Source organism: Balaenoptera borealis (assembly GCF_965194805.1).
Source record: "Balaenoptera borealis genome assembly, chromosome: 19".
Lineage (NCBI taxonomy): Eukaryota > Metazoa > Chordata > Mammalia > Artiodactyla > Balaenopteridae > Balaenoptera > Balaenoptera borealis.
Window position 1 is genome coordinate 27,942,288 of NC_138878.1, and position 27,297 is coordinate 27,969,584.

A 27,297-nucleotide genomic window follows, 5' to 3' on the forward strand; every position below is an offset into this window, starting at 1 on the left:
GCTGGAGGGTTGTGGCGCCACCTGGGGCAGCCTCCATGCACTGAGGCCTGGGAGCCGCTGTCCTGCCCCTACCTGCCTCCCATGCGTGGTTTCCAGGTGTCAGGTGGAACAGGAGGAGTGGCCTGTGTAAGGCCTCTTCTTGGCCCCCTGCCCGCCTTGGGAGGGCTGGACTCCAGGACCCCTGGCCAGCCCACGGCCCAGCCCCTGCCCACTCCCACTGAGACAGAGGGCGCTGAAGTTCTGTCTCTATCTCCGCAGGGCCGCACGAGCCTCACTGGGCACACGGGCCTCTAGGCCTCCCCTGAACCTGGGGAGCGTAGTGATGGGCACTGAGGCCCCACAAGGTGCCTCTTGCCCCCTACTCTCTCCAGTCTCTCCCGCCTCAGCCCTCGGGGGCAGAGGGTGCGGGGCTGGGCTCGGGGCTGCCCGGCCTGCAGAGTCAGAGCATAAGTGCTGTGGAGGGGCCGCAGAGACCATCAGCCTATGCCCAGCATTTCAGATGGGGAAGCGGGATCCAAGGGAGGCAGTGATGGGACGAGTACAAGGCCTGTTTCCTTGTTCCAGGCCCACTCTGGGCTCTGCCTACGGTTACTCTCCTCTGTCGGGAGGTCAGGGCCCAGCCCACCCCGGTAGCTGTGTGCCAGCAGACCTCCCGGGCCTAGGAGGCAGTGGACCTTCATTCAGGGCGTTAGGTGTGAGGTTGACCTCTTCCTTCCAGGAACCAAGCCGCACCTGCCACAGTCTCCCCCCACGGCCCTCCTGCCCCCTGGGGGATGGTGTCTGAGAGAGGGAAAGGGAGGGGAGGCACAGAGCAGAGGCTTTGTCTGCAGACAGACCTGGGTCCCACCCCATCTCTACCACACCAACTCCTGCCAGGACCCTGGGCACTTAACCCCTTGGGGCCTCACTGTCCCTCCACGTAGCAGGTGACGACCCCTGCCCGCCTCCCTCCCTCCTGGGCTGCTCTGGAGTTTTCACAGCCCACAGACGTGAACAGACACGCTCAGAAAGCCAGGGACAGGATGTGCGTGTTACCCTGAGAGGAGGACTTCGCAGAGGCGTTAGTAAAAGTCCTGAGATGCAAGGGCAGGTCTTCGAGTCTCGGTGTGGGAGCACAGCCCAGTCGTGGGGCAGAAGCAGTGATAGACACCCTGCCCCGGGGACGCGGCAGTCGGGCCTCAGCGCCCGGAGCGAGGCTCCTTGGGAGGCTCGTTGCGGGTACAGCCCCCTCCCCCACGCCGCCTGCTTGACCAGCGTCCACACACCGGCCGGGGCCCCACCGCCCACCACGTGCAGCTTCCCTGTCTCCCCTGCAGGCTGTTCGACGTCGGGGGCCAACGATCTGAACGCAAGAAGTGGATTCACTGCTTCGAGGACGTCACGGCCATCATCTTCTGCGTCGCGCTCAGCGGCTATGACCAGGTGCTCCACGAAGATGAGACCACGGTGAGTGGCCCTGGGCCGCCTGGCCTCAGTGGCCCAAGGCAGCTCTCGGGTGGGGCTGGCTGCGGTGGCCAGGGATTCCGTTGTCGGCCAGGCCGTGCCCGGGCTCTCTCTTCTGACTTCGTTGCCGGGCAGACGCCTCGTGATGCCGATGCAGCAAAGGCAGCCACAGGCCGCCCTGCTCAGAGGCTGCATGCAGACTGGTGATAAACATCTCTGCAGACTCTGGGTCTCGGGCAGTACGTGCCTCTTTAATAAATTCAACAGAGTCACAGAGGCCGTCAGGCCAGAACCAAATTAAGCAAATCCTAAACAAAATCAGGGTGCAGTCGAGCAAGAATGTACGTAAGACAGAAATAGCGGTTCTTAGCCCTCACAGCCCTCCCTGAGAAGTGGACGGGGCTGGCAGCCGGAAGGGCAACGGGACATGGCATGTGGGCGAGTGACAGCAAGGGCGCGGGCCCCTCCCCTGGAGGATGCCAGCCCAGGTTCCCACCTCCCGTCAATGCGTCTTCAGTCTGGGGCCTCAGAGAACTGCCAGGCTGGCTTCAGAGGGGGGCCCTCACCTGGAGAGGGCGCGGCCTTTCTCTGGGCCTGGACTGGGCCTGGGCCTGGTTTGCTGCTGAATTCAGGCAGCACCCTCTTTGCCTCGGTTACTGTCTGCTGTCAAAGGGGTGTAACCATAGTACCTGCCTGGTGGGGCCTTGGCAATGGAGTGAGAATCCGCGAGAAGTACTTGGAACCGTTTCTGGCACAGCTGCGCCGAGCTGGTGGTTGTATTGTCACTGGGGATTGTGCTGAGTTGGGGGCCCACTGAGCTGCCCGTGGAGAGGTGGGCCTGCTGCAGAGCCTCAGAGCAGTGGCCCGGCGCACCACGGGTTCTCCGGAGACAAACACCTGCCGCGGTAGGGCTCCTGGGCTGTGGGGTCACACCTTTGGCGATCATTAGCTCCTGCTGTGTGAAGCAGGCACAGAGCCCTGGCACTGAGGGTTTGGGGCTAGGCTCGTCACGGTGGGCCTTGAGCAAGGCCTGTCTTCTCTCTGGGCCTGTCTCCTCGTCAGTCCTGCCTGCTGGTCCCTCGGGACTGCTGCGAACATCTGCTGAGCTTTGGGGTGCAGTGCTGTGGGGAGGAGGAGCCGCCGTCCTGCGGGACTTATGCAGCGATGAGGCTGTGGGAAGATTGGGGCCAGGGCCGCTGGCCGGGTGGGTGATCCGGACTCGCGCCACGTGCTGGCTTGTCCCCCTTGCCCTTTCTCCTTCAGTCCCAGGTACACTCCTGAGTTAGGCATCAGCAAAGCTCCCCAAGCCCTGCCTTGTTCCAGGGCGAGTCTCTGGGGCCCCAGCTGTGCAGCTCTTTCTGGTAACGCCATAATCATTCTCAGTGGCCTCAGCTGGCTGTGGCGTCTAAGATCACCAGACCTGGACCCACTGACCACCCCAAAGCCCCAAAGGTTGGCTCCTGCTGCCCCCACAAGGCACCCGCATGCAGGGACTGCCCCGGCACTTCTCTCACTGGTCCGTTGTTGACTCTCCTTTTGGACCCACTGTTCACGGTTCACTTGGCCACTCACGTGGTCTGAGATCCAGGTGGCTCATCTTTTCTTCCTGCAGCGCCTGGGAGTGGGAAGCAGGGCTGGTGCAGTGAGCAAAAAGCTGATCCTGCTGTGGGTTTCAAATAAACTGAAACACTGGGGTGTCGAGGGCCCCAGGCCTCTCTCCGGGGACCCGCTCAGCTCAATCCCGAGTCCCAGGCCCATCAGCCCTGGGCAGAGGCTCGCACTCACCTCTGGAGCACAAGGCAGAGCAGAGGGACGTCTGGGCGGGTCTGGCAGCCACGGGGTCCCAAGCTCCATGGCCCTCGGGTCTCCAGTAAACACGGACAGGTGCCAAGCCTCACGCTCGGATGGCCTCTCTGGTCTGCTTGCCTAGGCAGCCCTCGCTCCAGAGCAGGGCCCGTCCTGGGGCACCTTCCTTCTCGCCTTCCTGCCTTTACTGTCTCTCTCCCACCTCCCTCCTTCTCCCCCATTTCCCCGCCCTTCTTCACAAGGGCTGGAGCAGAGGACCTTGGGGAAGCAACAGCACGTGGGGCCACAGCCAGGAGCAGGCTGTTCCTGGGGCTCCGTCCACCCAGGAAAGAGCAGCAGCCCCTCCAGGGCACGGCAGTTGGCTTTACCACTTAACAAGAGCCCACAAAGGCGGCTCATTGCCACGGTGACAGCAAGAACAGCGCCGTAGAGCTGAGCAAAACGCCTGTGAGTCCAGGGCCAGGCGGCAGCGTTGGGCAGCTGGGGGTCCGGGCGGATGTGGCCCGGGGTCTAGCCCCGCCCCCTGCCGCCGGTGAGCGTGGCAGCCGCTCCGCCTGCTCCTCTGTAAAATGAAGCCCCGGGCAGAGCAGCCTCTGGGCGGCTGTGAGGACCAGCAGGCTCGGAGCTGCAAGAGTGCCTGCCCTCAGGACTCTCCGCTCAGCAGACGGCAGCTGTGGGACGGCTCTGTCCAGGCACACGGCTCAAGGACAAGCTATGGGACGAGGACTCCCTGTCCCCGCGAGGCAAGAGCTCCACCCTGCTGACCAGTCCCTGGTCCTCCACCTTCCTCTCCGGTCGGCCCTGCCCCTCCCTCCCAAGCCTGGGGCGAAAATTGGGGCTGCCTGAGAGAAAGGTGTCTGGAGGCTCCTGGAGCTCAGCCAGGACCCGTGGGGCTAGTGGCTGCCCGCCCACCGGCCGACCACCCTGCCCACTGCGGCCCGGACCCCAGCGGCCCCGGGCCTCACCTGCCACAACCTCTCAGCGCCAGTGCCGTCACCGCCACCTGCAGGGCCTTAACTTGCCAAACCAAGGCCAAAACCATGAGCAGATTCTGAGAGACCCTCCAAGTCGGGCAGGTATGAAGCGCCTCCTTCCAGTTGATACCATCAGCTAAGAGTTGAAAGCAGCAGGTTCCCAGGGCACCGCCGGGTGACTTTGCTGTGAAGCCTGCCCCCCACTCCCGCGTTCCACACTCCTCACCAGCCACTCGGCTTAGGCTGGTTCTCCCCACCCTCGCCTTCCATCTCCAGCCACGCAGTCCACAGCCCCAGGGTGGCCGTGGCCTCCGGAGCCTGCACGGGGGCCTCCGGAGGGACTGACTTTGACTTCCTGGCCCGAGACCGGTTGAACCAATTTTGTTTTTTGCTTTTTTTTTTTCTCTTTCTTTCTCTCATGTTTTTTGCTGGGTTTTTATTTTCCTTTCTGTTTTCATCTGTTTTGCTGGCTTTCATCTTGGGGTTCTTCTGGCCCCTCTGCTGGGAAACCAGCCTCGATAAGCAGCTCACCCAGAGCCGCCCCACGGCCTAGCCAACCCACCCAGCCTCCAACCACACCAAGGCCACAGCAAGATCACTCCCCCGACGCTGTCCCCCTGGTGTCTGCTTCCAACTCTGGATTAATTCGAGGATCTCTTGGTCCTCGGTTAATGTTTCCCAACTGAATGCGTGCAACCTCCCACCCCTGCTGGCGAAACCAAATGAGACCCCGGTAGAGAAATCTGCATGCCCGAGGTCCCGTGTGGACGTGTGGATGGTGGTGCGGCCCCTGCCCCCGCGTGCATGGTGCATGTCCTCTCCACGGGCTAGAGTCCCTCCAGTGACCTCGCTGCCCCAGCCCGGGTCAGCCCTCTTCAGTGGGCGGGCAGCGTTCCCCAGCCTGCGCCCTGCTCCACCCCCCACCTGCGTGTGGAATGCAGCAGGGACCATGTCCTTGTCCTGTGGATCCTCCTGTCTCTGTCCCTGATGGTGCCTTCAGCCGTGTTGGTGGACCTTCCCTTCGCTTGTCCCGCTTTGTCACTGGCCGCGGTGGGTCAGGGCCCCGGGCACCGCCAGCCCTCACTTGCCTCTCCACTCTGTTGCAGAACCGCATGCACGAATCGCTGAAGCTCTTCGACAGCATCTGCAACAACAAGTGGTTCACGGACACGTCCATCATCCTGTTTCTTAACAAGAAGGACATATTCGAAGAGAAGATCAAGAAGTCCCCGCTAACCATCTGCTTTCCTGAGTACACAGGTAGAGACTGCCACTCCCCACGGGGACCGCAGGGACCACGCAGCCGCTCAGGCCACACCAGCTCCTGAGGGAGCTCAGTCCCCCTTCACCATGCTCTGCGGACACACCAGATTCTGCCCTGGAGAATCCAACACAAAACCGAAGGCGGGCCCCCTCCCTTCCCCACAAGGTGCTGTTGCGAGGGGCTGGGGCAGCCAGCTGGGGCATCCTGGTCAGGGGAAGCAGGGCTGGAATCCCGGCTCTGCCACTTACGAGCTGTGTGATCTCAGCAACCTCTGGACCTCAGCTTGGCCATCTGTAAATAGAGCTTATCAGTAAAATGGCAATACCAAGATGATGATGGGGTTGAAGATCGGGGCTTCGAGTCAGACAGCCCAAGGTTCGTGCCCCCACTCTGCCACTCACAGCAGGTTACATAACCTCTCGGAGCCTCCATTTCCATGTCTGTGAGATGGGAACAATCACTGTGATTATCCACCCTCCCTCCCAGAGTTGCCAGAGGACAAAGTGAGCTAAGAAGCATGGAGGGCTTAGCATGGCAGGTGGTGCATAGTAACTGCTCACTAAACATTTGCTATTGCTCTTATGACTGTGATTGTAAAAAGTATCGTGACAGCACCCCCATACGGGTAGTTATATGATTCAAATGGCCTATTGAACGTGAGAGAGCTTCACGAGCAGGAGAGACCAGGGCCTCCCTGCGGAGGTTGCTGAGGATGACGGAGGCCACCTCTGTTAATGTTTCCGTGGGTTTACCTGACTGTGGGTGGGTGGGCAGCCTGGCCAGAGCCCCCATGGAGCAGCAGGGTGCCTGGAATAGCCCACGGGCTCACTGGCTCTTCAGGATGGCCAGGGCCTGGTCAGAGAGGCGAGTGGAAGCAAAAGTGGGCATCCCCAGCCTGATCAGCCCCCCAGCCTGGAGAGCACAAGGGTAGACAGAGTCCCAACAAGGTGGGCCTGCTAAGTAAGCCTCCGGGCTGAACCCCAGTTCCCCGAGAGTGCACGTGGGGGCCATGGCTTGGAGCCAGACAGGCAGCACGGCTCACTCTTTCTCCCCTTCCTCGAGATCAGGCTGCCTAGCCCGTGGGTCAGGCCCCAGCAGCAGGCAGCCAGAGGTGGGCCGGGCTCAGCACCCCTCACACCCGCCAGTCAGCCTCCTTTTAGCTGTATCTAAATTGGGGGTCTGTGGATCCCGCCCTAGGTGACCTGGGCTGTGGCCCATGGTGCAGCAGAAAGAAGCAAGGTGAGTCAGTCACCAAGGCCGTTTGGTGCTGACGAGGTCCCAGGGACCCTCTCCCTCACCTCCGGCCCAGATTTAGGTAGACCCTCAAGGCCAGGCCTGGTGGCCTGTGCCCATGTGCCGAGGGGCTGGGTCCGTCCCGCCCCCGCAGGCGTGCCACCCCTGGGCTTCCAGCCTGCAAAGCAGCCACCCCAGTGCGGCACTGTGGCTCTGAAGTCCAGCCCCCCCCCTCCCTCCCTCAGTGGGTTGTGACAGCCCTGCCTGGGCCTGGGCCAGGGTTCCTAGAGCCTGTGGAGGCTTCAGGGCAAAGCCAGGAGTCCTGTTCTGTTCCTCCCTAAACAGCAGCTGCTCTCCTGGAAACGCCTCTCGCTGGGCTCACCAGGGACAGAGTGATGTGGCGGCAAGGAAGGCAGCAAGCCAGACAGTTCTGAATCCCTGGATGGTGAACATGAGAAGGAGGAAGGGGGAAGGAAGGAGGGTGGGGCGATGAGAGGAAGGAGGCCTAGGAGGCTCCCAGGTGCAGCACAGTTTCCACCCACCTTGCCCAGCAACAGCCAAGGGAGGTGGCGTCCCTGCCCACTGCGAGGAGTCACAGCCAGGAGAGGACAGCCTGCAGGGGCTGGCGCAGACTTCTGCACCTGTGTGAGGGCTGGTTCAGATTTCTTTGGGCAGGACCCACAGGAAGAGAGAATGTTTGCATCAGGAGCCCGTACATGCATCTATAAAAAGAAATAGGAGTTCCATGAAACAGTGTTCACCCTTAGCACAGGTGAGGCCCGGTGAGGTTTGCTCTCTCGTTTCCTTCATTGGTTTTAAACTGGATGTGGACCACGGACTTGGTTTCATGACCCACTGTTGATCGAGCTGAGCTGTCGTCAGCTTTCTCCTGCAGGGTTGTCACTGAGAGGCCCTCGGTGTCCGCTCCCCAGCCCGTGGCCTGACCGGCACCCAGGTGGGGGCCTCGCCTCACCAGCTCCTGACCTGGTCTCTCCCGTAGGCCCCAACACCTTCACGGAAGCCGTGGCTCATATCCAGGCGCAGTATGAGAGCAAGAACAAGTCGGCCCACAAGGAGATCTACACCCACATCACCTGTGCCACTGACACCAACAACATCCAGTTTGTCTTTGACGCCGTGACGGACGTCATCATCGCCAAAAACCTTCGGGGCTGTGGCCTCTACTGAGCCCTGGCCTTGCCACCCAGCTGCCCACCACCCTGCCCAGCCTGCCACCCCACCCCTGCCCTGGAACCAGAGCTCCGCCACCTCCCGGACCACTCCCTGCCCTGGACAAGGGAGCACCAGCGGCTGGCACTGAGCGGGGAAGAGGAGGCGCCCTCCACGGCCTCCCCGACCCCAGACACCAGAACACGTGGTAACGGGGCTGGCGGGGGTGCCGAGTGCCCACACCTGCCGAGACAGACGGCTCGCTGGCCTCCGCACCATCGCTGGGTGTCTCCCCGGGGGAGAGGCGTACGGGGGCCAAGCCGCCGTCCGGGCCAGAATGGGCACGCTCTGCACGCGGTGGTTCACGCTTGAGGTCCCAGGGTCCCCTCCTGTCTTCTGAAGTTGTGCAGGTGGTGGGGCAGCGTGCTGGCCGGAGCGGGGGCAGTGGGAGCCGCTGCTCAGCTTTTCTTGGGGTCTCTCTGGTCGAGGGCAGCTCCGTCACCAAAGGCCAGGGTGGGACCAGGCCACCAACCACATGTGGGTCCGGGGGCTCAGGCCTCGGCAGGTGTCTCCCTCCTCCTCCCCCTGGACCTCAGCCCTGGACGCCAGTCCTTCCTTCTCTGGGCCTCCCTCCCTTCACACCTCTGGGGCTCCCCAGTGCCCTCCTGGGAACCCCCACCCCAACTCCTCACAGGTCTGGAAATGCTTCTGAGACCGACTTCTTGCAAAGGCACGTGGTAGATGGTCGGCGGGGTTGAGTCCCGTGGTGCCTGGACGGAGGTGGGGAAGAGGCGGTGGGGGAGGGGAGGCCAGGGGAAGTGACTCTTGCGTTGACTGGGATGGGAGCCTCCCACCCGGTCTTTGCAGGCCCCAGGGTGGCTTATCTACTTCTCCCATCACCCGGGGCTTGGGCGGCCGCTCTGGAGTGTGAGCAGACATGCTTTTTCTTCCCAAATTCATGGCGAATCCAACGCAAACCAGCTGGGGCAGCAGGGGGCCAGGGGACTGGAGGTTCTGTAGTTGAGGAGACCCAGGGGAGGTGTGGGCACGGCCCCTGTAGCCAGTGTCCCAGCTTCCTTCTGTCTTGGTGAAGAAATCGGAGAGTTTGTCCACAGCCCTTGGGGTCCCGCCAGCCCCCAGGGGCAGAGGAGGGCAGACGGACGTGCCCATCATACTGTGTGTGCTGTGAGGGGCGCAGCCTGGCTCACACACACACACACCCCCAGCCCCCTCCCCGGACAGAGAGTCCCGAGACCCCTTGGAGGGGCTTTGCTGTAGAGATCCCTGAGGAGAAAAGGGTGGGGTGACTCCTCCTGGTGACCCAGGCCCTGGCTGACCTTGGACAACGAACACACCTCTTTCTCTCCTGGGCGCCTCCCGTTGGCGGATGCCACCAGCCAACACCCCAGGCAGACCCTGTGTGCTTGGATGGCAGCTTTGCCTGGGGAGCCAGATGTGCCCACAGGAGGAGAGGGGCCGCCCCTCAGGGGCCTCTGGCTCCCTCCTCAAGCCCTCTGCTCCTCCAGCACCCGCGCTGGGCTCTGCTCAGTCCCGGGCCAGGCAGGACCCCTGCCCTCCGAGCGCAGCCCCTGACTGCCCCGCAGCCTGGAGCTCTGGGCTTCTTGTTTCCAACAGACCCAGAGCTCTGGGTAGTGCACGGGAGACCCAGGGCACCTTCCCTAGTGCCAAATGCCTGCAGGGGTGGGTGCCGCTGGGGTGAGCCCCGTCCCCGCCTGGCTGGCTTGCTGGTGCCGCTGGCCTCATGGGAAATCACCGGGCAGCCAGGCTGTAGGAGCCACCCCGGCAGCCCAGCTCCATTTCGGTTTTGCTTGCCTCGTTGTGTGCTGCGCCTCGTACCGGGTGCTGGGTCGTGGCAGAGGACAGGCCCCTGGAGCCGACAGCCTCAGTGTCCTGCACGGGCAGCCAGGGCCAGTCAGGCCATGTTGCCCGACACTGAAGGCGTAGCAGTTACTTCCTGGCAGCACCACCCTGGGTGTGGGCAGCTGTGCCCCTAACTCTGCCCTGTGACCCCAGACCCAAAAGCAGCTGCTCAGAAGGGTATACTGGCCAAGCCCCACCTCTAAGGCCATTGTCCTGGAGGTGGGGGTCACCTGCTCTCCGGGCCCAGGGCAGCAGCCAGGCTGAGGGCCCCGGGCCGTAGCCCATCCTGTCTGCCGTGTTAGGAGGCTGGGGAGCGGGGTGCTTGGGGCCTTCCTGCCCCTCCGTGCCCCGGGCTGCCTTTTCTCTCTCAGATGCTCTGCCCTGCTCAGCTGCTTATGCTACTCTTGCCCTCTGACCCCGGCCTGCCCAGGGGGTCCTTGGCTGTCTAGTCGAAGCCTCCAAGGAGCAGGTATCCAGGGTGAAATTCCTTCCCTGTCCCCTGCGTCTCCCATCCACTTCGTCACAGGTGGCTCCACCATGGGGAGGAATGACTGAGGGGACAGATGAGTTTTGGCTCCGTCGTGGGTGTGGGTGTGGGTGTGGGGGAGATGTTATGAGTGACCGGAAGTGGGTGATTCTCTTATCCACAGTGGCCCCATGTGTGCCCCAAAGAGGCCATGCTTCAACTCTGCATGCCTCTAGTTTATCAGGGCAAAGGGAAACTGATCTCTAGGAGGGGCGCCTTTACCAGACCCGTGAAACTTATGCCTGCCATCTAGATTCCTGTGGGCAGGTTCTGTGCCCTGCACCAGTTGCCCTCACAAGAGCCAGGTTTTGGCCTTCCCACCAAGAACTGAGAGAGGCCCCCAAGGCTCTCCGGCCTGCCTGGAGGGGGCAGTGCCCGAGGCCCAAGGAAGGGCTCTGTGGAGCCTGTGGACTCTGGCCTGAGGAGGGTGCAGGGTCTGCTCCAGCCCTGAGCAGACAGCGCACCAACAGTTCTGACATTCTGGTTCTGTGGCCCCCTTGCATGGAGCCCTAGATGCCTGGTGCCCTGGCCCTTTCTCTCCTCTCTGGTCCCAGCAGAACCTGAGGACCCATGGCCACATGCTCCTACCATGGGGCGGTGGGCGCAGCCCAGGCAGAAGGCCAGCACCCGATCTGGTGTCAGGAGGCAGCTCTCCTCCCAGTCTCTCCCCCAAGTCCAGCTCCGCCCCACTGATGGGAGCTGGAGGCACCCCTGCCCTCCCTACCCAGAGCCCCCATGACCAGGGTCCTTAAACCCCCAACACAGAACACGCAGGAGTCGGCTCACCTAGCTTACCTCTGCCAGGGTGAGTCCTGCAAGGGGAGAGAATATCCCACTGCTTCCACCTAACCCTGTGACAGTCTCTGCCCCCTGGTTGACTCTGCAGGTTCTCCTCTCTGGCCTGCATCATTCCTGGCTCCTTCCCCTCTTCCCTTGGCTTGACCTAGTACACTCTTCAGCCCTCTTGGTGAGTAAATCCACCACAGTCCAGGCCTCAGCCTCTTCCCTCCAGACCAGGTAGTGTCCTGCCCAGCCCCCTTTTTGAGAAGTCTGGTGCACAAGGCCTCTTCGGGCAGCCTCTGTCCTTCCCTGAGCCTTCCGGAAGCCTTTGGGCACAACCTGGCAGTTTTCAGGAACTGAGGCTTGAGGCTCCAGCTCTGTGGCCATCAGAGATTCAGTCTTGGGTGCCAAAAGCCAGCACCCTCCAGACAGCGCCCCCTTGTCAACCCACAAGCCTACAGAGCGGAGGGTCCAGCGGCCCAGAGCAGTGAGACAGGACACAGCATCCAGACCAGGATCAGGGCCCGGGTGTGAGCTGCTGCCCGCCACCGCCCGCCCCCAGCGAGGTGAGTCCTCAGCCCTCTTTCCCAGGAGCCAAGTGGGGCCTTCCTTTGCGGGCTCCAGACAGGCTGCACCCCCAACCAGATGAAGGCCCCCATCAAGGGAGGGCCTGCTCAGGGCAGAAACAGAAAGAAGGCCCATCCAGGCCCAGGGCGCCCAGAGCACCAGCGTGAACCCACAGCCCGTCCCCGGCAGAGCCAGCCGCTCGGAGGCACCACCCCTCCTGTGGCCCATCCTTTCCTCCCCCGCCCCCCGGCCCCGGCCCCGTCCCTGCGGCCTCCCTGAGCAGCCGGGCCCTTCACCTCCTGGTCCTCTCTGTCTTAGTCCCTGCGTCCTCTGTGCCCATGCCTCCTCCCCTCCCCGTCCCCGGCAGAGGTGGGCTTGGGCGCCCCTCTCCTTCCTTAGCAAACCCCTCTTAGGTGCCGTGGTCCCATTTCCCAACCCCAGCACCACCCACCCCATATTAACTGTAATTTTGTAAGAAGAGTGACTCGTTGGTTTAATAAATCTCTAGTCATTGTAATTTATTGGCTGCCGTAATGTATTTATTAGTCACCCACCGTTAATAAAAAGTGCCAGCTTTTTCTAGCATGAGTGTGGTGTGTTGCGTCAGTGCCCAAGTTGCTTCCACCGGCGCCCCCTGCACGACGTGTCCTGGGGCCGGACCGCGGGCCGCCTGGCAGAGGGGCCTGGCAGAGGGGCACAGCGTGCTGGGGCAGGATTCCAGGTGACCGGGATTGTCGTGAGGGCAGAGGTTGGTCTGTCCCGTCCCACGTGCTTGGTGCCGGCCATGCCCCTGCTCCGGTGGCGGCAGCGAGGCCACTGGCCACGCTCTACTGGAGACTGGGAGAGACAGGGAGGTGACAACCCCAGGGGTGGGTGCTGTCGCCTGGCTGTGTTCCCTGGCTCCCTTCTCTTTTCTCACATGCTGACATCTCCTCTTGTGAATGTGTTCTCGCATCCGTGTTCTCCGGGGAAGCTTGGAAGGACACGCTGGGCTCTTGGCTCCTTGGTGATGGGTTCCAGTGTGTTTGCAGGGATGGCAGTGAGGCCTGTGGGGTGTGGAGGGGTTCTCGGTGCCGGCGCCTCCCCTCCCTGCAGTGGCTCCCCTCCCCACTGCCCTCCCTGCATCTCCAGGCTCGGCCCCTCCTTCCAGGCTCACTCCGATGCCCTCCCCACGGGACCAGGTCTGACTGGGGAGCGTCGCTGCCTCCCCGGCCCCTCCCCTGCTCTGTGCCGCTCGCTCGCTTGCTCGGAACCGGGACTTTTTCACGTGTGTGCATTTTCTCTCCCCAACTAGACTGTGAGCTCTCGGAGAGCAGGAGACTGTGCCGGTCGTTCCTACAGCCCCGTAGCTGCCCCACGGAGGGCCTTGCACACAGATCCAGCTGGTATTGGTGGGAAGAGTGCCCGCTCTGCAGCCCTGGGGCGTGGAGGGGCCGAGCCTTAGCCGAGTGGAACTCTGGAGCCCAGGCAGCTGGCCTGGATTTTTCCTTCGGACCTAAGCTTGGCGGCCTCCAGACCTTCAGCTCAGCGAACATGCCAAATGGGCACAGTCCGCACTCTAAGCTCGGATCTCCCTGGTGGCCCCTTCTGGTCCTGGGAGTGCCCTGGGCATATGTCCCCACCGTGTCCCCCAACGTCTAGATCAAGTCGAGATAGTTGGGCAGTGAGTTGGGATCTTGCCTCTGGCTGAGGCCTTCCAGCTGTTGGTTGAGCAGCGATAGGACGAGGTGGTGTCGTGTGGTGGTGGGGCTTTTCCTATTGAATCCTTGGCTCTCCTCTGCTCCCTGGTGGCTCGGGGACCCTGGGCGTTCCCAGCCCCCACCCCCCTGCGTGTGGATCCACCTGGCCTCCCAGGAAACCTCCGCCTGCCCTTTTCTGAACAGCCTCCATTGAGACGGCACCGGGCAGAAGTGTCTCATGCCTCCCTGAGTGTGACTATGCAGTGACTGACCGGCAGAAATTGCGGGGACTGAGAATGAAATTGACTGGTTGAGGCTAGGAGGGTAATAAGATCATAGGAGTTTGCTGAACATGTGCGGCAGAGTGAGAGGACGATGCCATTTACTACAGGTCCCAGAGGGTGTCGTAAATCCGTGCGGTTGTCTAGGGGCTCCTGAGGGGCAGCCGAGAACCTAGACTGCCCCCTCCACCAACTGGCCTTGACCATAAGGACAAGGGTTTGGCACCAATACCCTTTCCAGGTCACCAGTATGACTACACAGTCATGGAAGAGATGACAGAAGGCGCGCGGAGCTGGCCATGACTCTCTGATCATTTATTCTAAAGCCCACAGGCTCCTCACTCTGGCTGGAGAGACCAATTGCATTGCAGAAGCTCTGGTCTGGCCCAGAGCCGGGCGCAGGTCTCTGCTCTTCCCCATCCCAGCCATGTCACCTCTCACTGTCCCCTAAGGATCGATGAGGTTAAATGACAAGGCAGGGGAAGAGCTGGCAGAGTGGGGCTTGGTGATGGGTGATGGTCACTTCATCTTCTTCCCGCTCCCACTCAGCTGGAGGGAGATGTCGGAAACCAGTTTACTCTGCGCCACTGCTTGCTCGTCCGTCTCAGTGATTAACGCCCAGTGATGCCCACACCAGTGCTCTGCTCTCTCCTATGATTTGCTTCAGTCTTCTTACTTCAGAGGGAGGGTGTAGCCTGGAATTACTCCTGAACTTGGGCTGCAGACCCATGGAGATAGGTTTGGGGCAGACAAGTTTCCAGGGCCAGGACGGGGTTCTTGGGGGAAATGAACGGCTCTCCCTTCCCCCAGAGAGCTATATCACGAGGGAGCCACCTTCCTGTGCAGAAATGGGTTTGTACACAGAGAACAAACTGCCAAGAAACAGACTGCCCAAGTTCATGTGCCTGGCATCCCACAGTAGGATAAGTCTGTCCTTGCCCCGGACAGAGGGCTGTCCCCTGGGATCCTGCTTGATTTGGAGTGCCCATTGTGTTCACTCATTTGCTAAATGAACTCCTGTGCGCAAAGCAGTTCTCCACGTCTGCGGTGCTTAAAGCTCCTCGCGTGACCAGACGTGGTTGAGTTTGACCCAGCCCGAGGGGGTACGGCCAGAGCCCCAGGCACTCCTGCAGGCAGCCTGGGCAGGAGCGTCTCCGCAGGTGGCAGCCCCTGAGGATGCCTGCAGGAGCCTGGCGTGACTTCCCCTCAGGAAGGGCCTACAGGCCCTCACCACTCCCAGAGGACACCCCGACCCACAGGTTAGGCCCAACAGGACAGGTCTGGACAGGAAGGGCCAAAGCCCGGCTCTCAGGCTCCCGTCCAGCAACCCCCACCCCCGCCAACGCACGCGCACGCACGCACGCACACGCACGCACACGGAGACCTTCCCGTGGCTGGAGACTGCAGACGGGAGAGCTCAGTCACCCCGTCCTCAGCCTCACCCAGGGAGCACGGGTTGGTTCCCAGTCCAGTCTCTGCTACCGGCCCTGAGACAGGGGTGTAGGTTGTTCTGAACACTGGAAATGCGAAGCTCCATGCTGTGCGAGAACGTTCTGTCAGCCTTCCGAGGAGCTGAGGAGCCGTGGGGGCCCAGGAGCCCTGCCTGAGCTGCCGAGTAGCCCAGTTCTTCCCTCTCAAGCCTAACTTCCGTCTTCTCTTTCCCTGTCTCCGTGTCTGTCCCTCTCGCTGTCTGTCTGGCTCTCTCCCTCCCCGCCTGGGGCTGCAGAACCGCATGCACGAGTCTCTCATGCTCTTCGACTCCATCTGTAACAACAAGTTCTTCATCGATACCTCCATCATTCTCTTCCTCAACAAGAAAGATCTCTTTGGTGAGAAGATCAAGAAGTCACCTCTGACCATCTGCTTTCCTGAGTACACAGGTAGGTGTCGCGCGGACCTGCCAGGGACCTGTGTCTCCCCTGCGGGCATCTGGCAGAGGGCAGAGGAAGAGGCGAGGGGTGACCAGGTCTGGCCCCTCCCGGGGCGCTGCCCTGGGCGTGGTGGGAAATGGACCCTCGTGACGCATGTGTGTTGTGAGCAGGCGACTCCGGAGAGACGTGGCAGGATCAGAAGGCAGGACAGGCCCACAGCTTCCCCCTCTCCTTCCGTCCTGGTCCCCTGCCTCCCCGGTCTCTCCCCCTTCAACCCCTGCCCGGGCCGCCTCAGCCCCGCCTGCTTTCCGTGCTCCTGCTTCGGTAGCCCTGCCCCTGCCAGCAGAGCAGTTCCCCTGCCCCACGCCGTTGGGCCTGCTCTCCCCACCTCCACCCCCATCCCGCCTGCTCTTTCCCGCTCTTCTCTGCCCCTGCGCTTTTCCCCCAGTCAAACCACCCCTACTTCCTGCAGGCCTTCTCCATCTCCACTTGCCTCTCTTCCGCCTTCTCCGGGGCTTTTCCTCTCCTTCTGGCTCCAGGGGAGTGTGTCCCACCCCCCCAGAGGAAGCTGTCTCTGGCAGCTGACAGAGGCTGGCTGTGTAGGGTGGCCCGGCTCTGGGCTGCTGCTGAAGGCTAGGGCAGCGCTGACGGGCGGCCGGAGCCCAGCCTTTGTCGCTCTGGGGACTGGGAAGCTTCTAGAGGCCCCTGGGGCATGGCAGTAGAGAATGTATCACAGGTGGGCTCAGTCAGGAACCCACTCCCTGACAGCCCCAGCGAAAGATCAGGGCTTAGGCTTAGCTCCCAGGGCGACATGGGTCCCCAAACCCAGCCAGATTCCAGAAGAGATGGATGCTGGCCCCTCCGCCCTCCTCCACTCCTGGGTGGGGGGGGGGGGAGTCTGCCCTCACACTTGGGTGTGGAGGGCGCATTGGCTTGTTCTGAGCGCGGCCTGTCTCCACTGTGTGAATCTGCCAGCTTCCTGCCCTCCCCAGGGTGCAGAGAGGGAGACAGGGCAGGCTCTCGGGGCGGACAGGCGTCAGGAGCATGGTGCAGGCAGGCAGGCTAAAGCAGCTTCTGCACCCAGACTCTGCAACTTTGGACAAGTTAATCGCCTGTGCCTTGTTTGTCATCCGGGCACCGCAGCAGATAATGATGCCCACCGCTTGCGGGGCTGGGGGTGGGGGAATGAACGGAGAGAACTGTGCCTGGTGCCAGGTCTGCACCATAGCTGCCATCACTGCCCTAGTACCATCCAGAGGATGGAAACCAAGCAAGGGGGATTGGCCGTGGAGGAGGCGCCCTCTGCAGGGTGGGGCGGAGCAAGTCCAGGTGGGCACGGGACAGGCCGGGGAGGGCCCTGCCTGTGGGTGGAGCCGGGCTGTAGCCCCTCTTGGCAGCCACCCCTCCCAGCCTCAGCAGAGGCCCTTCAGGACGAATTCGGGCCTTTAGATAAAGTTGCGGTGACCGGATGGGGCGCGAAGTCTGCAAGCTCCAGCAGGCCCTCTCAGGCCAGTGCCACCTCAGGGGGCCGGCCTGAGCCTAGGGCTCTTCCTTGTCCCCAGGGACCTGGCCCCACTGGAGCCTGATTTGGGACGTGGCCCAAGGAGCGGTCAGTCTCACTGTCGTGTTGTATGGCGCGCTGGATGCACCCAGGGAAAGTCGGTCTGAATTTGGGAAACATTTGAGTTCTTCAGGGCCTCCAGAGGGATCCAGTTTGAGTTCAGAGAACATGATGGATGACAAATGGTCACCAGTGAGGTGGCCCCTGGGGGTACCTAGGCCTGTGGGGACAAAACAGGCTGGAGGGGCTGGGGCGTGCAGGTGGCTGTCTGGACGTCCACGGGGAGCTCTGCGGGACCGCCAGGCTGTGTAAGGGCGCTGACTGAGCAGACACTGAGAAGGCGGGAACTGGACGTCCCCAGAGTTACTCCTGGGCACTTTTCACCTCCGTGGGTGCCGTCGTGGCATCCTCTGGGCAAGAAGCTCCTTGATGGAGTCCACTGTGGGGTTGTATCTAGTCTGCGAGCTGCCACTAACTTGATGGCTTCACTGTGTTGGTGGCCAGCCAACGGTGGCGTGGAGGAGGCTCTGCCCCGTGGGCTGTCACAGCTGCTCTCTGCCCTGTCCCCACCCACCCCGTAGCCCTGACCCCTCACACTTGCTTATCTGGCTGCAGACGCCTTCCAGCACCCAAGCCCCAGCCCCCCTGTGGCTCACACCCAGCCGCTGGAGGATGGCGCAGGCAGGGGGGTGGGGGGGGGAGGGAGCATGGCCCACACCCTCAGCATAAGACCGTGTCATTTCCATGCCGGCCAGATCCCAGGGGCACTGCAGGAAATGGGGCGCCTAACTTGGATGGGCTTTAAGGCAATTCTGTGTTGGTCCACGTTTTATGATAATTGAAAACTACAGGATAGAGCCACAGGGTTTGGGTTGCAGCTGGTGGGCAAACTGTCCTTACATCATGCACAGATACCCCCACCAGACCCCGGCCAGGATCGAGGGAACACTCAAGGAATTGTGGTGGGCAGCGGGGCTTCAGTTGGCATTACAACACTGCCAGCCCCTTAAACAGCCCACCTGGGGGTTCCCAGTGCCCCCTGTCCTGGCCACTCACCCAAGAACGGGGACGGCTTAGAGACAGCCCCAGCCCTTCTCATTAAGAGGAAGCATCCAGGTAGGAGTGTAGGCACGGCGCCCCCTGCACGCCCAGGGCCACCACCCCACCGGGAACTCGTGCATCAGAAGCAGTAGGACCGGTTTAGACCAGGGGTGAGTGTTGTGAATGGCGGACTGGCCAGCCTCAGTCACTGTGCTCATCTAGAAAGCAAAAGGGACAGCCTGTGGCCGCTGTCCACCCAGGGCTCCCGGGGGGACCCTGTGTGAACACAGAAGGAAAGACCTGGGAAAGTCAGAAGCCAGGCCAGTGCTCAGCCGCATGTGGTTTTCAGTGTAAGATGCGACTCCACCTTGGAGAAGGGCCCCAGGCAGCCTCCTGGAGAAGGTCACGGCCCACATCTTCAGCCCACTCACCCCCCTCTCACCAGGGCCTCCTCCCCACCCCACCCCACCCCACCCCCGTTCTGCTCTGTTTCGTTACAGGCCCCAACACCTATGAAGATGCCGCCGCCTACATCCAAGCACAATTTGAAAGCAAAAACCGCTCACCCAACAAAGAAATTTATTGTCACATGACTTGTGCCACAGACACGAATAATATCCAGGTGGTATTCGACGCCGTCACTGACATCATCATTGCCAACAACCTCCGGGGCTGCGGCTTGTACTGACCTCTTGTCCTGTATAGCAACCTATTTGGTAATGATTGATTCCAGCATTCACAGAAAAGCTTGCACACATACACACACACACCTCACTAACAAACAAACAAACAAATGCAAGTTGGTAAATAAACTTTAAAAAGGCATAACAAACCTTATATATAGACAGACAAATATAAAGGTTTTTTTAGTTTGTACTAGAAGGAGCTTGAGACAGAACAGACCGACATTCCATTGATCATCAAGGTTTTCCTGGGACAGCACCTGAGCATGCACTTATGTGCATGCACGCACGCGCGCGCACACACACACACACACACACACACACACACACACACACACACACGTCACGGTGGCAGTCCTGATTTGGGAGTCCATCCTTTTAAGAACAGCCACGTGATTTTACACTCGCTGAGACCCATTTCTGTGAGCAGGGAGAGGGCAAGGAAAGGCCTAGCCTTAGTCCAGCCTTTTCCTCTGCTTCCACCCGCTGAGGCTGTGTGCTGTCAGTTCTGTCCTGCTCTTGTGCAAATTCCAAAACCCTTTAAAAAATGGCCAACACCCCAAATGTCTCCCTGCCCTATACTCCCAACAGAAAAATTAAGGATGCTTCTCTTTTGGGTGGTAGAGGTGGTTAATTTCAAGAATTTAGAAGAATCATTGCTCCGACCAATCCACTGTCTGTCTCCTGAGTTTTCTTTATTCATGTTAACAAGGCAAGAGTCAGAGAAAAGGGAGACTCCGGCTGCTTTCTGCAAGCAGCTGAGGGGAGGGGCCGGGCAAAGCACAAGGTCACAGTGCAGAGCTGAAGCTGCTCCTCCCCTCCAGAAGGGCTCCCCCTCCAAGAGGGCGGGAAAAAGAAGGGGAGTGATGTGGAGAAGGGGCGGGAGTGGCGGAGGGGAGGGCAGATCTGCAGACCTGGTTGGGTCAGGGTCCCGAGGGGTGAGGCCTCCCAGGAGGCCTGGGCTAGGCTTCCCCTGGATTGCTGATCCCCCTGCGATGCTGCCCCATCTTGCCCCACCTCAACATTATTAAACATGTTGGAGGGATTGTTGGTTGGTTGGTTGGTTGGTGTTTTAAATCAAGGAAAATGGTCAGACTGGACCCCTTATCTCTCTCTCTACAGACTGCTTCACGGACTCTTTGCTGTTGACGTTGATCTCCTGGTAGCATGACCTTTTGGCCTTTGTAAGACACACAGCCTTTCTGTATCAAGCCCCTGTCTAACCTACAACCCAGAGTGACTGACGGCTGTGTATTTCTGTAGAATGCTGTAGAATCCGGTTTTAGTTGAGTCTTTACATCTAGAATTTGAAAGGAAAAGAACATTTCCCATGTGCTTTGTAGCTTAAAAAAAAAAAGAAAAAGAAAAAAAAAAGGATAAAGGAAAACTCAGCATCTCATCCATCTTTTTTTCTTTTTGAAATGAACATCCACAGCTGCACCCGTGCCCACCCCATCCCACCTGCAGAGGTGCCGCCTGTCCGCACCCGGGGCGCTGGTTCCCGGGAGTGTGCTCAGGCCACGCTTTCCAGACGTGGCCTCACCGTCCACAGCCCTCTCCCCACCCCCCGCCCAGGCCCGAGCCACTCCACCCACACGCTCACTCCAGGTTTGCATAGAAAAAGCACAGCTCTCACCGGCCAGTAGCTGCCCCAGAAGAATACGGAACATATATATATAAATAGAGCCCTATAGGAAACAATTTCCCCCCAGCTCCCTTTCTACAGAGTACCTTTATCATTTTTTTTTTAGTTTTAGATTTTGTTTTTATTTTTGTCCTGATGAGCACTATGTATTACATACCAGATCAGCTTTCATAGTCTTTGGGAACCGGGTTGTGGTTTTTCCCGCTGACATTTTGCTTCTCCGTCTCTCAGATGGATGCTCCCTTTGTGTGTGTGCGCCCCTCCACCTTTTCCTTTGTTTCAGTGACCTGTGTTCACTCTTTCTCATGTGGGGATGTTTGTGCTGCAGATAAAAACAAAAATTTTTAAATACCACAAGATGGAAAAAAAACAAAAAAAATTTTAAAAAAAAGATGGAATGCAATGTTTACAAGAAAGCCACAGTTCTCATGATCAGTCCAATGTCATTTCTACTTTGACTAGTATCCAAACTCCTTCACGGTTTCACTTTTAAGACTTAATATTTGCTGAAGACCAGTCACAGCCATTTCAGATAGAGGCAAAAAGACAAAACACAAAAAATTTAAAATGCAGAAAAAAAAAAAACTTGGAAAAAAAAAGCCCACGGGTCTTTCTAAGCCTTTCTATTCCCAATCGGTGAGGTTTCTGTGATATCTTACACACTGCCAGTCTACTTCTCTGACTAATGGAAAATTCATGTGTAGCTCAATAAAGAGAATGTTTGTCTGTATTCCTGAGTCTCACCCTCGGGCTTCATTCTGACAGGAAAGGGAAGGAGGGATTTGACTGGGCCACAGACGCTGGGAGGCTGGTGGGTAGGGCTGTAGGTGCTGGATAAGGATCCCCCCCTCCCCCGCCCCCGCCATCAAGGGGAGCCAGCTGAGCGCAGCTACCTGGGGACAGGGCCGGCAGAGGAATGGGTCACTCGGGCCTGCAGGTGCCCTCTCCCTCCCAGCTCCAGCATCTCCTCATGTTCAGCTGGTTTGGTTTTCGAGGGTAGGATGGAATGGAGCGTTGGAAAGGGGGGCGGGGAGGGCAGGTAATCCCAAATCTCCTGCTAATACGGGATCCTGTACCCAGTCGCTCCACCGCAGCAGAATGGGTGGTCCCAAGAATGAGGCCAAATTGCCCCAGCCCTCTGTACCCAAGGGGTCACATGCACTCACTTGGACATCTTTAAAAGCCTCTCCTGTTGCACTTGAATGCCAGACGTCCCCGGCAGGCCAAACACACACGGAGCAGCTGAGCGCAGCCTGGTGTACGGAATCTGGTTCTCAGTTCCTCCAAGTGGCAGGTCTCACTACCTCTCCACTGGGTTGCCAGGTTTCCACTGCAGTTAGTTGCAGATCAGTTGAGACTGAGACCTGGAGGTAACAGAGCTCATCAAAATCCTTGCATCATGTCCATGGATCACTTACTAGCCAAGCAGTCAAGTGCTCCACCTAGGAGATGGCAGGGGCTGGGCAAGGGCAGTTAATTGGAATCCTCCGCACGCCAGCAGCCCAGGAAGGCCTCTCCTTGGCAATTCCAGTGGCCTTTTGAATCTAGTGAGGATGGAAAGTGGGGGTTGATACTGCTGCAGAGACCATGGCGTAACAAGAGGCTAGTCCCCTCCTGTTAACAAAGAACGGATCCGGGAGCTCCTCAGCCAGGAAAAGCCTGCTGGTGAGCCAGCCAGGCCCATCCCTCCCCCAGCGCTGCTCCCACCAGCTCCCCTCGCCCCAACTTATCTGCAGAGGGAGGCTCACAGCCATCTCTGTTGATGGGAAGGCTGCGCTCCTGGCCACAGCTTGACTTCAGGACACTGGTCTGGGGGGATGCAGATGAAAGGCTGCAGGACGCCGTGACTTCTACATATGGCATACCTGAACTTCTCTAAAAAAAATGAGCCATAGGATAACAGTTCTTGCATATGAATTTTGTAGATAAAAACAACAGAAGTTTCTTTGCCTTATCTTCCTTAAAATGGGATCCAGAAGCATTTTCTTGGGAAAGGGTGCAGGGAAAGACCAATTCAATTAGATGAGACACGTGGGGGCAGAGCCTACGCATCAATGGTCTCCAGACACTCCACAAGCGACTCTAAGGTGCAGTCAGGGGCGCCGAGAGATGGAGGCGTTCAGATGATGGAGGGCCTTCAGGGCAGGCAGGCGTTGTTCCCTGACCAGCTCGGCGGCAGGGCCATGGCTCCTCCTGCATGCGAGGCCCTGCTCCACAGAGCTCTCCGCTTCCTCCCCGTAGTGGGGAAAGTCACGCCCAGAGAGGACCACGTCTGCTGGCTGAAGATAAAAAAGCATACTGTCTGCACAGCTCAAGTGGGAAACCAGGTCCAAGTGGCCACCTGGGCACCCAGGATTTATATCAACACAAGAAAAACATCCACAAGGACCATCGATCTCTACAGTACATAAAAGCCTCAAAATTAGGGGGAGAAAACAAAACAGCGAGAACCCAAGATGTCAGCAGAGCCAAAAGAAAATGGAGGGAGTAAGGGAGAGCACTTCCAAAAGAGCCCAGAGAGGGCAAGGGCACCTCCACCACCATTCACAGAGCGCCCAAACACTCAGTTTACAAACGTGAACCAGCAGCCTGGCCTCTGCTTTGGGCTACGTGGCGGAGCACGAGGACAGGCTCCCTTCCTGGAGACAGCCAGCACAGTGAAGGGGCCATGGGATGGGGACCATCTGATGGAACGGGACACTGGTCTAGCCTCCTGCCCTTGCCCTTGGCATCTGTCCCAGATGCCCTCAAGAAGTGACAAAAGCCAAGAGACAATACAATTAGTGCCCAGAACCCTTTACTATCCAGGTGTAAAATCTAAGGGTGAATTTAGGACTTCTCTTTTGGGGTCATTTTAAAGGCATGGCTCCACTTTGATCACTGTCATACTGCTGTATTCCAATGTCTCAGGACCCTCTAAAATTGACTCCAAAACATTTTCTCTTTTCACACATCTGAAACATAAGAACACATGGAACTGGTATCATCTTTAAATGTGCACAACATGCACACATATACAAGGATGAAAAAACCCTCCAACCAAAACGGAACACACAAAATCAAAACGCGTTCTAATTTCCGCACCTCTGAAAAAAACTGCCTTAGCTCCCAGCCACACACAACACACTAGGAGAGTTTGCTTTTTATTATCATTATTATTGTTTTACAATAAAAACAAATAGCTATGCTCTCAGCAAAACCAATTTAAAAAGAAAAATAAAAATCACAGAAATTTACTAACAGCATTTCAAGATAAGGCTTTTGAAAGATGTATTGAAATAAATTATCTCAGCCTAAACATCACTCTATTTTCAGTTACTTCTCAACATTCTAAAAACTTTGTTATGTAAAATACATTTAACTTTGCCAATAATTTTAGATAATACTGGATTCTTCCCAGAAGGACTACCATAAAACTATGCTTTCAAACATTAAAAACTTAATCCAGTAGGACATAAAACTGAACTAGGTGACCTATGATAGTGTGTTTCAAATCCTTCAAGTTAAATGTGTCAAGGATTTGAAAAAGTTCAGACCTGGGTCTGCTCCAAGGCAGGTGGACTCAACATCTTACCTTTCTACGTTTAATTAAACCAACAGGAACACAGTTATGAAAATGAAGGGCTCCGGGGAAGAAAGATACAAAAGATGTCTTTTATTTCTTCAATAAAGCCCTCCAAAATTTACTCTCCCATCTTGTAAGGCCCACATTTTCTCCAAGGACCAAACCCACAGCCTTTGGCATTGCCTAATTTACTTTAACAAGGAATTAAAACCATGAACCAAGGCTTGCCGCTTAACCCTTTCCCCGTGTCCAGGGGGGTGGGGGGGACGATGAAATGCAGAGAGAGGACAGACACACAGCGTGTCCTCATGAGATGCGGGAGCACCAGCGTTAACGGAAATAAAGCCAGCTTTGGATAGGGGGCTCAGAAAGCTAGTCCCGGATGTACTGGGACACGATGGGTCACCTCCTCACACTACGCCCCTGGGCTTTCCTCTCCTCTGCTGCAGGTATCAAACCAAGCACTGTTCTTCCGAGATGCCCTGCCGGCCCAGGGGTCCAGGAGCCCGTAGGTCTGGCCTCTGTGACATTCTGAACGCCTCCGCACCAAGAACAGCAGTGTGACAACATAAATTACCCAGTGGCGTGGAGTCAGGCTCAGGCTGTACACCTCCACACCGCTTTTTATGGATCCCACCCCCTGCACCTCCCGATTCCCCCCCGGCCCCCCCACGCCCACTTCCTGCCACATCTGGAGCTAAAGACACCAGCATTTGTTATGACTTCTGCATAAAGCCGTCATGGAAGCGGCCCCCTTCAGGGTCTCTGGCTGCCCACTTCCTCTTGATCCTCCCCCACCCCTACGAAGTCCAGTCAACGCAGAAGAGATCATGCTTAGAGTCAAAATGTGCAGTGTTTCTAAAGGGAAGAGAAATGTCACATAGAAAGTATTACAAAAAAGGATTAAATCTGCCAGCTGTCCACACACTATTAAGACCACGTGCTTTACACAGCGCAATGCAGTTGAGCCCACTCCTTCACTCAGCAGGCAGAGCTGGGGACAGGCCTCTTCAGCTCGGGAGGAGGCGCTAGGAGCTCTGCTGCTTCTGAAGTCTCCGCTCCGCGGCAGCAGCCAGCATCCTTCGACGCAGGGTCATGGGGTCAGAGGTCGTGCCTTCCGAGGGGAGGCAGCTGTCCGAGGCTGAGTCATCTTCAGAACTTCTGTTCAAGAAGCGCCTACAAAAAACAAAGGACTTGAGTGAGGGATCAGGGAAGCTCTGGAACACGCACACACACAGAAACATACAATGTGCTTCTTTAATTCCCCCACTTGCCCAGCACCGTCACGAAGCTGTCACTCAGCACCACCCCGTGAAAAAGACACCTGTCCCTGAACAGAGGGGCAGAAGTTCTCCGCATCAGGCGGCCGCTCAGCTCCTCTCTCTCCACCGGCCACCCCCTCTCCACTTACACGCACAGCGCGAAGTCCCCACTCACAAGGCCTGCGTTGGGCACGGAACCCACCCACAGGAACAGAACACCGGCCCCGGCCCCAAGAGTTTAAGTAACAAGCGCCTGCGAGGCGACAGAACATGCCCGCTCTGGCGGCTCCCGCCTGGGGCTGGGGGGTGGGGGTCGGCGCTTCGAGGTCGGCTGCACGCAGAGTGGCCAAGACGGAGGACTCAGGAGCTGGACACCAGGCCAGTGTTAGCCTCTCTAGGCCTCAGTGTCTTCAGCTTTAAGTCTGTCTAATGGGTATAATTACCATGCTCCCTCTTAGAGTTAAGGGAATTAGAGTAATTAACATAAAGGGTCTAGAACACACTGGCACAGAAGTGCTAACCGTTTAAGTGTGGCAGAGAGCGTCCACAAGGAGACGCCAGCAGCACCAGCCGGAGGTTACTACCTGGGCCCAGTATTACCAGATCATCAGGTTTTTCAACAGAGATTTGAAACCTGAAGTTTTAGCTGACAGGTGATAGGTTTTCAGCGTTGGCATCCACGACAAGGGCCTTCAAGCCCGGCGGGGGCTGCGGAACCCGCTCACCTCCGTGCCTGCTGCAGGAGGTCGTCCTTGCGCTGCACCAGCATGCGCTGTCTCTCGTCAGCGGACTTGGAGAAGCGGCTCCCCCGGGCCTCAAAGTCCTCCCCTTCACTGGGCTCCGCTTCCAGCTCACCGAAGTCCAGTGCCTCCTCCAGCCGAGGACTGAGGTCCAGCGGCACCCGCTCGGTCTGGACACACAGGAAGCAAGGGGCCACTGTGAGCACGGGCTGCCCTGCCAGGCAGATTCCCCATCTGACCGGTGCCCCAAATAACGCTCTTCTGGACTTAAAAGGAGGCGGGCTGCCCGGCAGGGAACCGCGGGCACGTGTGTAACGGCAGACATGGGCTCCCGAAGGGCAGGACCTGACCCACACGGCATGTTCAACGCTATGGAATAAGTGAATGATTACCAGTATGAAAACAGGAGCACCTCGAAACTGTACTCTCAGAAGATAACAAAGTTAACTGCTTATTTGCATTCTGGGAATTTTCTGCTCAATGCTACTTATTGCTCTAAAATTTAAAAAAGTCTTATCACATATACTGCACAAATTTTATACCCTCACTTGACTCTGAGAACAGTAAGGCAGATAAAAAATGGTAAATTCTAAGTATCCTTGTTAAAACTGATATAATATCACGTGGTTCCTCACGTAACAGGATATAAGAATGGGACTCTCTCTGTTCTGGCTGCAGCTGTGAAGGCCAACACAATGCCCAGGAGCCCCAAAAGGCTCAGGCAGCTGCCCGGCCATCTACTACTCATGCTCCCAGACTCAGGCCCAGACCCAGGCTGGCCAGCGTCAGCCCAGCACCCACCTCCAGGCGACAGCAGAGTTGAGGAGGAAGAGGCTGAGAGGCTATTTTTAAGAGTTCCTGGAGTGCGCGCTTTTCTCTCACCCACCCTTGCCACCTCTCCTTGCCCTCAGCCAAGCGAGTGAGGGACTTCAAGAGAACCATGTGAGGACTTCCCTGGGGGCTCAGTGGTTAAGAAACCGCCTGCCAATGCAGGGGACACGGATTCAAGCCCTGGTCTGGGAACTAAGATCCCACATGCTGCGGAGCAACTAAGCCCGTGCGCCACAACTACTGAGCCTGCGCTCTAGAGCCCGCGAGCTGCAACTACGGAAGCCCACACGCCACAACTACTGAAGCCCGCGTGCCTAGAGCCCGTGCTCCGCAACAAGAGAAGCCACTGCAATGAGAAGCCGACGCACCGCAATGAAGAGTAGCCCCCGCTCGCCGCAACTAGAGAAAGCCCGCGCTCAGCAATGAAGACCCAATAGCCAAAAAATAAAAAATTTAAAAATTTAAAAAAATAATAATAATTTTTAAAAAAGAGA

The 27,297-nt window shown here is 58.3% G+C and overlaps 2 protein-coding genes across 4 annotated transcripts in view; one reads left to right on the forward strand and one right to left on the reverse strand.

The window, feature by feature from the left end:
- The window catches only part of GNAO1 (G protein subunit alpha o1), a 170,728-nt gene extending 149,593 nt beyond the window's left edge, over positions 1-21,135 (forward strand). Inside the window, exons 6-9 of one of the 3 annotated variants that reach the window (XM_082366984.1) lie at positions 1,317-1,446; positions 15,331-15,484; positions 18,578-18,793; positions 19,883-21,135. In XM_082366984.1, the coding sequence (XP_082223110.1) occupies positions 1,317-1,446; positions 15,331-15,484; positions 18,578-18,765 (472 nt within the window). In that variant the 3' untranslated portion in view covers positions 18,766-18,793; positions 19,883-21,135. Of the gene's footprint in view, positions 1-1,316; positions 1,447-5,329; positions 5,484-7,720; positions 12,230-15,330; positions 15,485-18,577 lie in introns of those variants that run through there. The other 2 variants (XM_082366985.1, XM_082366983.1) reach the window with 2 other exon arrangements.
- A 2,400-nt stretch (positions 21,136-23,535) lies between these two features.
- The window catches only part of AMFR (autocrine motility factor receptor), a 40,352-nt gene continuing 36,590 nt past the window's right edge, over positions 23,536-27,297 (reverse strand). The window contains exons 13-14 of the mRNA XM_082366969.1: positions 25,958-26,142; positions 23,536-25,146 (exon numbers count right to left, since the gene is read on the reverse strand). Coding sequence (XP_082223095.1) covers positions 24,999-25,146; positions 25,958-26,142 — 333 coding nt within the window. The 3' untranslated portion in view covers positions 23,536-24,998. The remainder of the gene's footprint in view (positions 25,147-25,957; positions 26,143-27,297) is intronic.